The sequence below is a fragment of the Dama dama genome, chromosome 13 (genome assembly GCF_033118175.1).
Source record: "Dama dama isolate Ldn47 chromosome 13, ASM3311817v1, whole genome shotgun sequence".
Lineage (NCBI taxonomy): Eukaryota > Metazoa > Chordata > Mammalia > Artiodactyla > Cervidae > Dama > Dama dama.
The window spans coordinates 53,463,388-53,477,806 of NC_083693.1; the positions used below are offsets into that span (position 1 = coordinate 53,463,388).

Sequence of the window (14,419 nt, forward strand, 5' to 3'; positions counted from 1 at the left end):
CAGCGCATTAATGAAGAGCCCTCACCTTCAACCAATATGCTGCTGCTTAAAAAAAAAGAAAAAAAACCAACTACATGCTGCTTCTTGTCCTTGGAAACTCCCGTTCCTTGCCTGAATAATTCATCTGAAAACTCAGCTCAGTCGTCGCTTCCTTAGCGGTGACTTCCCTGACCACCGTCTCCACCCCCAGTCTGATTTAGGTGCCCATCCTTTATCCTCTCTTAGCACTTTTTACATCACATTACAATCATTTGACGGCAAACTCCCGGAGCTGGGAATAATGTGTCTTCACATTGGTGTTCACATCCCCAGTACCCTCTGCTTAATGACTGACAAAGAAGGTTGTCATTCATTTTTAATAAATAAACTACCCTTTTCACTTTACCAGGGCCACAATTTTAAATATACACATGCACACTCATACATACCTGGAAACCCTTGAATCTGATCAAGTCTCTAGATCCAGCTGCCAATTTATAGGAAACAAGGAAGACTAGAGAATATGTTACATGATACCACAAGGATGCTGTTGGCAAAGTCTAAATGTGGGAACTTCCATCGGAATAGGAGCCACATTTCTTTAATGGTAGTCAGGCTCTCACAGTGTATGGAGTTCTTTTAGATCTTGATTTGTTTTTAAACTAAAAAGCAATATAACCTAGAGAAATATAAATGCTGATTGTATATTTGATATTAAGGAATTGTTAATATTTTTAGATGTGATAATGGTATTATGCTAATTTTTTAAAGAGTCCTTATACTTAGAAATACATTGACATATTCACAGATGATGTGATGTCTAGGATTTGTTTCAGAATAATCTGAAGCAGAAGTTGGTAGGGATATATATGAAATTGGATTGGCCATGAGCTGATAATTATTGAAGCTGGGTGATGGGCACATTATGCTATTCAGCTTACTTTTGTTTATATTTAAAATTTTTGATAATAAAACTTTTATTGTAGTAAAATTTAAATAACATACAATATATCATTTTAACCATTTTCAAGTGTACCGTTCAGTGGCATTAAGCACTACATTGTTGGGCAACCATCCCCATCACCAGAACATCACCTGAACTGAAACTCTGCACCATTAAACAGTATCTCCTTATTACCTCTCTTCTGGCCCCTGGCAAATACCGTTCTGTTTTCTGTCTCTGAATTTGACTCCTGTAGGTAACTCATATAAATGAAATCATATAATACTTGTCCTTTTGTGTTTGACTTATCTTCAAGGTTCATCCAAGACCAAACTAGGCCTTCATAGGAAGGATCAAGAAGTATGTGACAAATATCCATGTGTACAGAATGGTCAGTATCTTAGATGAGGCAGTTCTCCCCTTGAGACTCCGAACAGGGATTAGGTTTAAATGAGAGAGATGTGGAAGAGTTTCCTTGAGCTCAGGGCAGTTCTGACAAGAGAAGCTGAGATCCACTGTGGGATGTTCTCAACCTGGAGAATCCAGAGATGGTGAGGACAGTTCTGGACCTGCCAAAGGGGTCTGAAGTCTGAACCACACAGCAGAGCAAAATACATAGTACAGCTGATTCTGGAGAATATCTCAAATTCCAAATTGCTTCCAGAACTCTGGGTACTTGGCACCTCAAGGTTAAGCTGAGATCGATTCTCACCATGCTCCCTCCCACATTGCTCTTTACGATGTCTAAATGATAATTCTTCAAAAACCAGAAGAGTAAACACAGATTGCAGCTTAATATTTGGTACAATTTCTGGTTTGGCTTCTATTCTAATTTGACCTGTCTCCAGTAGGAATAGATAAGAAGGGTTTTTTTTTTGTTTTTTTTTTTAATCATAAGTGACATTACTCATGCGTGACTTACTTTTGGTGTAAACCTGGAAAGTAGTTCCTGAGCTTAGGGTAAAAATACAATTGGCTGAGCTACATGTGTTGGAAATAAGTGGGTAGGGATGTTCAGGAAGTAGAAAAGCTGCCTGAGAGGTGGGAGAGGGTCATGAAAGCAAGAGCTATTCTTAGTAACCCTAAATAGCAAGTGTAACTTCCTTTCCCTAGTCTTTTAACTTTTTGCCTCCCCCTCTGCAGTCTCTGGCACTTCCTGGGTTTTATGGACTGTAGATCTTCAGAACTCTAAAGTCTTTAGGATCCGACGTCTACAGACATTATAGAAGTCCTATGCTAGTTTCCCAAGCAAGATAGCTATGATCAATATTCCTCATTATAGGATAAGTTCAGGAAGGAAAGTTTTAGAAACAACCCAAATATGCATGGACATGAATAGATAAAATGTTGTATATAGATACAATGGAATATTATTCAGCCTTAAAAAGGAATAAAATTCTGATATGTGCCCTGTCTTTTCACTGATGTATTAAAATCCTTTATATTTTATGTTGTTATTAATATGTTAGGCGTTATGTCTGCCATTTTATTTTTTGTTTTCTATCACCGTTATTCTCTATTTTATTTTTCCTGCCTTCCTGTGGGTTGCTTGAACTTTTCTTAGAATTCCATTTTTGTGTGTCTATAGTGGGCATTTTTTTAAAAATCATAGTCTTTTTGAATATATATCTTTGTATAGCATTTTTAATGGTTGCTGAAAGCATCACATATGTACACACACATGTAACATCACAGTCTACTGGTGTTATCACTTTAACAGGTCTTCCGTCTTTCTAGACTGCATCTTTTCTAGTACTTTGGCTAGAAAGAACCGGCCTTTGTTGGTCTTTTTTTGTCTGCATCCATTGGCATTTCCAGGTTGCTGGCTTCTTGATCTCCAAGTACAGGATATATGAGGCGAAAAGAAAATCCCAAGGTCCCTAGCCAGTCTGCCTTTTTAGCTCTACAAAGTCTTGCATTTGTTTTATATATAAGACATCTGAGGGTATTAGTTGTACATAGTGGAAGAAATAGGGAAAACTACATCCACTCCATCTTCCCAGAAGTGGAGATTTCTTCCAGTTTTATTTTTGATCTAACATAGAATTAAGGTCAGTTTCTTTTTCTTTACTATTCTAAGTATATCTATGACTCTGGGCCAGCCCATTGGATCCAGTCCTGGAATTTACCTCACAGGAAGTAGGCTCATAGCTAGATTGTTACAGAGTTTCAGGCAAATGCCTCTATTCCATCCAGTACACTCATCTCTCTTTCCTATGTCTTTATTCTCCCTTGTTTGCATCATTACCAGAGAGCTGCTACTAGCAGAGACCTTCGGCCACATGATGGTGCCCCAGAGTTGTTCAAGCTAACCTAAGCCCTTTCTGCTCTTCTTTGGGCCCCTGTCTTTAACTTAATATTAGTAAATTCAAGGCTATTTAAACCAAGGTATAGATATGAGTGACTAAGCACACACACACAGAGATGTGAAGACCCAACTGTGTTTTTCTTTAAGCCATGTCTTCTCATATATATGGAATCAGTATCAAAAATTGGTTTTGTTTGATTTTTTTTTTTTTTTTGGTATCGAGAATAACTTTGTGGGAATTCATACAGGAATTTTTAGAAAGCAGTTGTCATTCCTTTTAATGAAATCAGTTGCCATTTTGTATCTGGGCTCATTGAAAATAATCTGTAATCTCAGCATAGCTTTTAAGAAAGGAAATTTATAAGTGCATTTTGAAAGAGATTCACTCTCAATGTTTTTTGAGGTGTTTGAATCCCTGAACTAAATAAACTTCCATAGTGAAGATGTTTGATTACCAATCCAGCTTTTAAAATAGTACCTTATAAGATTATATAAAAATGCTTAGGATAAATAGATTGGCAAATAGAGTTAGATCTTTGGGTAGTGAGGTTATGACTGATTTCCTCTTTCACTTTTATTCTTGCCTATATTTTTCAAGCTTTCAGTAATAGAGGTAGGCATTTTTTATTTCAAAACAGAGGTAGGTGTTTTCTTCAGCTAATCAGAAAATGTCTATTAACCATCCAGTATATGTGGAACCAGCATATACATCTTTCCAGGCTTGAGAGTTGGGTAAGAAAATTATTAGGCACTCCCTCACTGAAGTCAGGGGCCATATCTTTCAAAACTTTGTAAGCTATGATACCTACCATATGCCTTATACATGGAGAGTTCTGGGAAATAACTGTTGAATGACCAGAGAAGCCATTACTCATAACTTTTTCTGGTTGTAAAGCTTTGGGTCAGAGTCGTCACAGTGGTATTGGTACACTTCTCTGCTCACATCCAGTGGCCAACTTGTGTCCATTCCGTCTGTTCATTCTAGAACTAAGAATTAGAGATCATGTAACTAACTACTGTTTCCTAAAATAATAAGATTAGTAATGGAGTAGAATGGGTAGAATGGGCCAAAAATACATATAAATCCAAAGCATTAAACAGTACTTAAAAGTTCAGCTCTTGTTAATTCATTATTAGACTAACAGAGAGAATCCATGTGTGTTAGACTAACAGGTAATCAAGCAATATTTGACAACTGACGAAATAAATGAATGAAAAATTATTGAGTAAAGAATTTTAACTAATATCCTGAAAGTCCACATGGGAAGAAATTTTTGAGTTAAGGAAAGCTAGGCTAAAATAAATGCCTTCCCAACCAAGACCCAAGAAAATTAAGGATTTCTTCAGTGACTTTCAGCTTGTGATTTTCATAGGGCCTGGAGTTTTTATAAATTATAGAACTTTTATATTTCCAGTACACTGTTGTGTAACTTAAGTTAAAATATTTTATTAGCTTTTATATATTATACTTAGTAATATTCATTTATAGCTTAGTTTAATAGGTTGTACATGAAAATAGTTTATAGACTTTTCCTTACGAAAGATTGAATGTAAGCAAGCTCACCAAAGTGCAGGATTTACTAAAAATCCCACTTCAAACTTTTAAGAGGAATCCATGTGCACACAAGACATGTGGGAAGTGGAAAGAATAGGGGGTAAATTCACTGAGTGGAAAATAAGCTGGAGGATGAAAATTGACAGACCTTTTGGAGGAAAGAGGGATTTCAGTGAAAAGGAGCAGTCTTAGCAGAATTATGATGTGGAAAAGTTGACTGAAAATTCAGTATCTTCATGGATACATATGGCTGAATCCCTTCATTGTTCTCCTGAAACTATCACAACATTGTTAATTGGCTATATCCCAATACAAAGTTAAAAGTTAAAAAACTTTAAGTAAAAAAAAGAAATATCTATTCCAGCCATTTACAGACTTTTAATAAAAGAAGGGTTAGTCCCTCAGTCCTGTCTGACTCTTTGCAACCCCATGGACTGTAGCCTGCCAGGCTCCTCTGTTGCCATTCCCTTCTCCAGGGGGTCTTCCTGACCCAGGGATTGAACCCAGGTCTCCTGCATTGGAGGCAGGTTCTTTACTGTCTGAGCCATCCTTTATTTAAATAAAAATCTATGCAGAATACCAATATATAAGTAGACAAAAACTGAGCTGTTTGGGTTGAAACAGGGTTGGGAGTGTATAGGAACCAAACCCCGTCCTTCTTAGCCCCCTACCTCTGTCCCAGTGGGCCCTATGGAACACAGTTTAAAAATAGCTCATCTTGTCTATGCTTAGAAACCTCCCCAGGTATCCCATGTAGCCTGGCCAGTGGGCAGGTATTAGATAATCATTTGTAACAAGGGAGCATTTTCCTCAGGCTTGTTTACAAAGACGGGCAGTTACGTCTTACCAGAAAAGACTGTTTAGGAATATTTTCTCACCTCTTACCAGAAAAGACTGTTTGACCCATTGAGATTACTGTCTGGGAGAATCACTCCCCTTACTTGAGATTCTTCCCTTGACTTTTTTGGGGACTGGCTTTGTGTTTTTCAGCTCTTGAATGTGGTCTCTCACCTCGCCAAGCAGAATCTTCAAGTGCTGGTCCTGGGCCGGAAGCATATGTTAACGCAAAATTCCCGGTGGAAAAGAGTTGAGATGGAAAAGATGCAAAAGCAAGCCAGCTTTTTTTTCGCTGACAACATGTAGGTATTGACGTTATTAAGTGAATTACACTAGGCTCCAGTCATCTGCTTGTTACCTGTTTTTTTATTTTTAAAGTGCATGTGTGTGTGGGTATATATGTATAATCAGCCTCATTCCAAAAAAAAAAAAAAGATGTGAGGCAGCTTATAAAAATATAGTTTTTATAGCAGGATAAACTTAAATAGATGAGAAATCAGTTTAAAGGAGAAATAAGTTAAAGCCCCAAATGAGATTAGTACACAGAATGCATGCCATAAATTCCTGAACAGATCATTTAACAAATATTTAACAAATATGAGCACCATCTGTGTTCCTGGAGAAATACCAGTGAACAAAACCAAGTCCCTGTCCTCTTGGAACTTAGCAGTAAAGAGGTAAACAAATAAACAGGTAATGTCCTTCCGGGCAGTGATCAAAGCTATGAAGACAGGGAATGAGTGAGTCATTGGAGAAAGGAGGAGAGGTAGTGGGAAGAAACTACCAGGCAGAAGGAACAGCAAGTGTTCAAAAGGCCCTGAACAGCAACGACAAAGGGCCTTCCCAGTGGTCCAGTGGCTCAGACTCTGCACTCCCAATGCACGGAGGCCAAGTTTGATCCCTGCTCAGGGAACTAGATCCCGTGTGCTGCAACTAAGAGTTCACATGCCACAACTAAAGATCCTGCGTGCCACAACTAAGACCCACTGCAAATGGGGAGGGAGGGAAAGAGGGCTGTCAGTCAGGAATGAGGGGAGCTGGCAGGCCAGTGTGGATGATCAGTTCTGAGGTCGCAGAGAAGGCAGGGACCGCATTACAGAGGACCTTGTGGGCTCTGGATTTTATTCTAAATATAAAGGGAATGTTGCTATGAGCTACAGCTTCCCAGGAAACCAAAGGAAGGTGGAAAACATGATCAGCAACAAAATACACAGTATCCATAGAGTATGCAGAAAGTAGCTAATCAGGAGGAGCACAGATCTACAACACCCTGTTAGCACACATTTAGGTTCTCATACTGTTTATGCTGACAAAGGTTTATTTACAAATTAGCATGGATCATGAGCAAACCTGAGTCTGGGTTTTGTTGGGTTGAATGTGGTAACTTCAGGATTTGTCAGTATTGTCCAAACTGTCTCTTCTTAAAAAGGTCAAATGGAGGAATTCTCTGACAGTACAGTGGTTAGGATGGCAATCTCACTGCTGTGGCCCAGGTTCAGTCCCTGGTCAAGGAACTAAGGATCCCGCAGGCCAGACAGTGCAGCCAAAAAAAAAAGTCAAATGACAATCAATGCATAAAGCTGGAAGCTAACCCCTCCTTCAGATCCCAAACCAAATCTCATTTTTCTGTAGCTAAGTCCTTGTATTTATTCATGGAGTGGGTACTTCCATCTTTCCAAGACTATAAGATAATAGTAATGCCCTTCCTTTAGTCACATGAGGCAGCATTAGCTAAACCTGAGGACCGCAGGCTTGAGAATCAATCTACCCTGGTTCAGATCATGGCCCTGTCACTTCCTGTCTGGGAAGTGTTTCCCTTGTCTGTCTTCTTTTCTTCATAGGTTCCCTCCTGGGGATTCAGTGAGGAAATACTTGCAGACAATACATGTGGGGCTCTCGGCACAGCACCGAGTGCGTGGGAAGCATCCGTATTCGCTGCTGTCACCATCGTCATTATTTTTCATAGGTAGAAGAACTCAGGAATGGTAGTGTTATAACCAAGAAGCCTGTTGGAAATTGGTCTCGTGCTTGGTTTGGAACCTGTATTTATTGTATATGCTGAAATTCCAAACCCAGCGGGGAAGATTGATTCAGCCACCTTCTATGGCTTTGGATTTGAGTATTTAAATTTTTAACATTAACTCTGTTTGTCACTGATGTGGCCAAAGAAGCGTGTTCAAACCTAAACTAGGGAGAATAGTATAGTGAATGCCCGCGGGACTGTCACTCAGTTCCCATAGCTACTGTCATTTGTTAATGTTGTTCCATATAACCCCCACGTTTTTGTTTTTTTTTCCTGAAGATTATTTTAAAGACAGATTCCAGTTATTTTATCATTTCACTTGAAATTGAAATACTTTAGTATAAGGTATCCTGTAAAGGATCCACTTTGGGTCATTTGGATCAAGAGATGTGGCTTAATCACATGTTGCCATCGGAATCTCCTGAGTCAAGGTAACTACTGCTATTTTTACAGCACGTGTATTCAAGCACTCACCACTGATGTTGAGGGCTCATTGGAGACTGAGCTCCTGGCTCTTCTCAGACTGGAGGTGCCTTTGGGTGCTGATCAGGATGGCTACCCAGAAGCTACTTGGAGATACCAGTTTCAGCTTTGAGCTTAGCCCCTTACTTTTGCAAGAAAAGTGTCCTCTTGCCCTGTTAGTATTATGAATATTTCTTGAATTCGAGTGAGGAAAGGGGTATGGGAAACATGTGCTCTGTAGTGGATGAGGCAGATCAGGAAACTCCATGGGGACACAGAGAACCAGCTTTTAAGTATGAAGAGAGAATTACTGTTAGAATTCTCCATTCTAGAGGTAGAGTCCAGTTGAACTGCTAAGAATCCTAAGCGTTAGCATTCCTTTCCCTGTAGCTGGCCATCTGTGTTCTCGATCATGTTGTCTACCAGCTGAAGACTTGAAGGTTGTTCATAACTATCCTTGGTTGATCATATCAATTAAGAACAAAGAATACTTCTGAGGAGAGTAGAGAAAGAAGTAAACAGCATGGTGAAGAATGCTGTTCTCTGCCTCTTTGGACGTGTGTTTGATTGTGTCCATTCTTATGTCCGGCTCAGCTCTGAGGATGATCCGTTTCTTCTGTATGCCACACTGCACTCGGGAAACCACTGCAAGTTTATCACAAAAGACCTGATGCGAGACCACAAGGCCTGTCTGCCTGATGCCAAGACCCAGCGCCTGTTCTTTAAGTGGCAGCAGGGACATCAGCTGGCAATTGTTAGTAAGCATCCAGGAGCAAAAATAACCTTTCAGGTATGTTATCCATCTTCTCCATAACATCAGCAGAGCCAACTATATAGTAAGAATGTGACACGATCAAAGAACAGTGCAACTAGTTCTCGATGTTTTGTTTTTCTCAGCTTTAGTTTGATATTTCGGAGAAGGCAATGGCAACCCACTCCAGTACTCTTGCCTGGAAAATCCCATGGTGCCTGGTGGGCTGCAGTCCATGGGGTCGTGAAGACTCGGACATGACTGAGCGACTTCACTTTCACTTTTCACTTTCATGCATTGGAGAAGGAAATGGCAACCCACTCCAGTGTTCTTGCCTGGAGAATCCCAGGGATGTCGGAGCCTGATGGGCTGCCGTCTATAGGGTCGCACAGAGTCGGACACGACTGAAGCGACTTAGCAGCAGCAGCAGCAATTTGGTATTTGGAATTAGCCAGATCCTAAAAACACAGAGTCTGCCAGAGCAATGTTTTCCTAGGCCAACCCCACGTTAACTGACGTATTGAAAACCCCTGAAGTGTCGTCAGTTGTGACTTCAGTTATGTTATCAGTTACAAATCCCTATATGTGTTTTTTATTTTCCTATTTATTTGCCATAGCTCAAAATTCTGTATGTCTTATGACTCATCATGCTCTGTTTCTGCTGAATAACTCCTTTTTCCTGTTTAATCCACTTTTGTGGCACAGTCTCAATTGAATTCTTTTTTGATTCTAGTTGAAATACCTATAAGTACAAGAATGTCTCTTGTGTAAAAGCAAAGAGAAAATCTAAAGGCAATTTACTACAGAAAAATACACTAGCCAATGGTAAATACAGTCCAGGGCTCAACAAACAGACAAAAACAACATTTGTAGGAAATGTGTTATCAAATGATACCATAGAAATGCAATCAGCAAAATCAACTGTGGGAAACAGTATAGGACCTGGTTTCCTCAACAACAAAAAACTGCAAGAAAAACAGAGTTGAAAAGAGAAGCTCTAGATTGTAAGAGAATTGAGAGAGAGTTTAGCCAGTCACAATGTAACAACCTTATTTCAATTCCTATTCAGACAAACTGTAAAATATAATTGCACACATATAATAATTGGAAAAATGTAAACAGTAGAAATTTGACAATGTTAAGGAGTTGTTAATTCTTAAGTATAATAATAATATTCCTTTTATATTTACAAAATAAGTTCTTTCAGAGATACATACTGAATTATAGAAGAAATGATATAATATCTGAGATTTATTTCAAAATAATTTGAGGGATTCATCCATTCGGATGAAGTAAGATTACCCATGAATTTTGATGATTTTTGAGGCCGGGTAATGGGTATATATGAGTTCATTGTTCTGTTTCTTTATTTTTGTATATTTGAAAGTTTTCTCTGTTGCATACAAAATCATTAAAGACAAAAAAGGAATATACATTTTTTTTTCTTATAGAGTCCTTAACCTTAAAAATGAAACCTCCCCAGAAAGGAACTCCTAAAAATAGGGTTCATCTTTTTTTTAATTGAAATATAGTTAATTTACAAGGTGTCAACTTCAAGTATGCAGCAGTAATACAATGGTAGATATATATATATATGTGGGGGGGGTGGATGTATGTATATGTATATATATATTCTTTTCTTTTCCATTATAGGTTATTATACTGATTATCTTTCTCTGTACTATACAATAGGTTCTTATTATTTACTTATTTTTTTTTTTAAGTGAGGAAGTCTTTTTTTTTCTTTTTTCTTTATTTTTGGCTGCACTGGGTCCTCATTGCTGTACACGGGTTTTTTCTTAATTGTGGAGAGTGGGGTCTACTCTTGTGGAGCACAGACTCGAGGTGCACAGGCTTCAGTAGTTGGGGCACAGGGGCTCATTAGCTTGGCTCTTGGGCCCAAGAGCGTGCAGGCTTCAGTAGTTGTGGCTCGAGGGCTCTAGAGCACGGGCTCAGCAGTTGTTGTGCATGGGCTTAGTTGTTCCTTGGCATGTGGAATCTTCCCAGATGAGGGATCAAACCCATGTCCTCTGTACTGGCAAGCAGATTCTTTATCTACTGCACCACCAAAGAAGTCTTCTCTTTTATATGTAGTAATGTGTATCTGTTAATCCTATTTTATCCTCAACCCCCACCGTTCCTACTGCCAGGATTCATCTTCACAGAGCTAGCTGCTCTTTGAAAATCCATTGTTAAGTAAGACAAAGAATATATCTCTGAAGCAAACTGAGAAATCGTCAGAAAAGAAAGGGAAATGGCCAAATGTTCCTTTAGTGTTGTTTTCAATGTGCGGTTCCCTTTTTAATTCAACAGCATATTCTCAGCTATGACACCGTGGTGCAAACAACTGGAGACTCGTGGCACATACCTTATGATGACGACCTGGTGGAAAGATATTCCTATGAAGTGCCAACCAAATGGCTTTGCCTTCACCGGAAGACGTAAAGACTCTTACCCCATGCTGAACTTGTGTCTGGGTGTCCTCCTGGTTGGCATCAGAGCTCTTAAGTTGATGCTTGTTTAGAGCATTGCTTCTGTTCTGTTTGATTCAGTTTTTCCTGTTTGGTCCAGTTGGTTTATATATCAATAAGTTGACTTTTTAATTAAATGAGATATAATATCTTTTCATAACCGGTTGCATTTTTTGCCCTAACATTTGTTAGGATTTGAGGCTTATCTGAAGTTGGGGAACTCAATACGAAGTGATGCCTGCATTGGTGTGTGCTAAGTCGCTTCAGTAATGTCCGACTCTTTGTGACCCTGTGGACTGTAGCCCACCAGGCTCCTCTGTCCATGGGATTCTCCAGGCAAGAATACTGAAGTGGGTTGCCATGCTCTCTTCCAGGGGATCTTCCCAACCGAGAGATCGGACCTGAGTCTCCTGCAACTCCTGAATTGCAGGCAGATTATTTACTGCTGAGCCACCAGGGAAGACAGAGTGATGCCTACCTTTCTCTTATTGGGCCAGCCATTCCACTTGCATGGGCAACAGGGTCTTCTGGCATCCTTTCTGCTGCCCTTCCAGGTCCATCAATAGCAGAACCAGTCCATCTGCTGTTGGGCTCCAGGCTGTTTGTAAACCCCTTCTCCATTTCTGATATCGTCTCATCCTCTACATGTTATCTCCTACCCACACTGAATCACTTATGATCCTCTGATGAACTGCCTCAGATGTCAAAGGCTTATTAGCAACTTTTACTTATTATCCAATGATTTGGGTTGGAGGAAAGGGGGCACTTCCTTCTTTTTAGACTATGATCATTTTTCTTCATCCTGTAATGCTTTTCAGGATTGATTCAGCATTTTGTGAATTCCACTGGGCTTCCCTGATAGTTCAGTTTGTAAAGAATCCACCTGCAATGCACAAGACCCCAGTTCAATTCCTGGGTTGGGAAGATCCACTGGAGAAGGGATAGGCTACTCACTCCAGTATTCTTGGGTTTGCCTTGTGGCTCAGCCAGTAGAGAATCTGCCTGCAATGCGGGAGACCTGGGTTTGATTCCTGGGTTGGGAAGATCCTCTGGAGAAGGGAAAGGCTATCCACTCCAGTGTTCTGGCCTGGAGAATTACATGGACTGTATAGTCCATTGTGTCACAAAGAGTTGGACACAACTGAGCGACTTTCACTTTCATTAATTCCATCACTTGGGATGAAGGTTTTCTAAATCATATAGATTTGTTTCATTTCATCAAGTTTGGCTTACTTTACCAAAGTGAGTAAGTTTTCAAAATTGCATTTCTGTTTTACTGGCTTGCTCGACAGTGTATTTTTTTTCTCCTTTTTTGGCAATATGTTTCTTGATTTTAACTGAAAAAAATTCACATCTGCAACACTTTGTTATGTAACAGATTTTTACTTATACATGCTATATGATTTCATATTCAAGAATAGGCAAAACCAATCTATGCTGGAAAAAATCAGAATAGTAGTTGCCTGAGGATAAGGGCACAAGAGAACTGACTTTGTGGGGGTGATGGAAGGTTCTGGGTGGTGCTAACATAGTGTATGTAATGTTAGTCAAAATTCATCACACTAAACACTTAAAATTGATGCATTTACAACAACATAACTGAAAAAAGTGTATTAGCATAAAAAAGTTATTTACGTGAAATGAACAGCGACCTAATTTACAAAAGACCACGTACATGGATATAAGTAGGGTCTATATGCCTTCTCCCATATTATGCACAGGGAGACAGTCCAGGAAAACCAGAGGCACGGATGTTTGGCCTCCTTACCCATTATTGGATTCAGCACTGCCGCCCCCAGAGGAAGGAACTCTCCAGACAAGGGTCTGATAAACTGAGGGCATCGAAAGATGTTGAGAGAACGCTCTCAAATCCAACGTTTTTTCCTAAATTTCACAAACTACATACTTAGAACACTGGGTTTTCAGTGAGCTAAACTTTTTTTTTTTTTAAAGGAACTATCCTAGTTTTAAGAAAATTAGGGGGAAATGCATTTGTTAAATAAGACTGTCTAAAAGCTTAATGCAGATTCCTCACAAGTTGCTCCTAGGGATGGGGTAGGATGCAGAAAGAATGTAGGACTTTGAAGCAGGAGTGAACCTTGAAGAACGTAAGGCCAAACAGTTGCATTTTATAGAGGAGGAAGATGCGATGGCTCCCCTGGATCCCACAGCTAGTTAGTGGAGACATTTAAGCCATAATCCAGCTCTTCTGATTCTCAGCCAAATAGTCTTTCTTGTACTGTACACCGTGATTTAGGCTAGAGTAGTTCATATTCAGCCTGACTGGTAGAGCATCCGGTGTGCAGATTTAGAAACTTTGTTAGCTACATAAGAGAAAGTAGGAAACAAGAGAAAGGGAACGGGGAGGACCACCTCTTAAAGGGCCCACGTTTCCATCACGGCTCATCAGGGTAGAAAATTGTGGTAGGGAAACTATATTATTTTTGAACTCTTTGATGCCATTCCAAAACAAAATCCCTAATCTCTGCTGGAGGTAAATTGAGGTGCATCTGTCATTTGTCTAGGAGGGGAGTTCTAGGCTGCTCAGTCAATTGCACTGACATGGAACCCTGGGGAGTGCAGATTTTTCTCTGAATGGAGACAGCTGGTACTCTGTGCTTAGGCTTACCTTTGTATTCTGATCACCCGAGTGAAACAAAAGCTTCCTGTCTAATTCAGAGTCCCAGACACAGTGGGAAGAAGGAATTCTTTAAAACCTGCGCCCTGGACTGAGAGTATCTTTAGAGTCAGCCAGCCGTGAAAAACGAAGGCTTTGAAACTCTGCCACTGAAAAGTATTTCTAAAGTGCTTTGTACTTCCCCCTGGCATGCTCCTGAATTTATATTCTCTTTTCCTCCTGCCGTTCTCAGACCCAGTAAAGAGAACATCTCAAAGGAGAAGCCTGAGTTCATTCTCTTAGGGTTCCACTGGGACTGTCTAACCTCAGATGCCTTGTTCTTCACGTTAAATGAATTTTTTTCTTCAGGTTTGTACTTAAATATAATTACTGCTTCCCTGGTCCTCTAGCAGGCTTCTTGCTTTCTTAAAAAAACTGTCCTAAGATATTATAAAATGCATATGTGTTTATAT

At 39.6% G+C, this 14,419-nt stretch overlaps 1 protein-coding gene across 2 annotated transcripts in view; it reads left to right on the plus strand.

Moving 5' to 3' along the window:
- PRORP (protein only RNase P catalytic subunit) overlaps window positions 1-11,489 on the plus strand; it is a 127,815-nt gene extending 116,326 nt beyond the window's left edge. For both annotated transcript variants that reach the window (XM_061159160.1, XM_061159161.1), the window contains exons 7-9: window positions 5,776-5,924; window positions 8,702-8,897; window positions 11,172-11,489. In XM_061159160.1, coding sequence (XP_061015143.1) covers window positions 5,776-5,924; window positions 8,702-8,897; window positions 11,172-11,303 — 477 coding nt within the window. In that variant the 3' untranslated portion in view covers window positions 11,304-11,489. The remainder of the gene's footprint in view (window positions 1-5,775; window positions 5,925-8,701; window positions 8,898-11,171) is intronic.
- The last annotated feature ends 2,930 nt before the right edge of the window (window positions 11,490-14,419 follow it).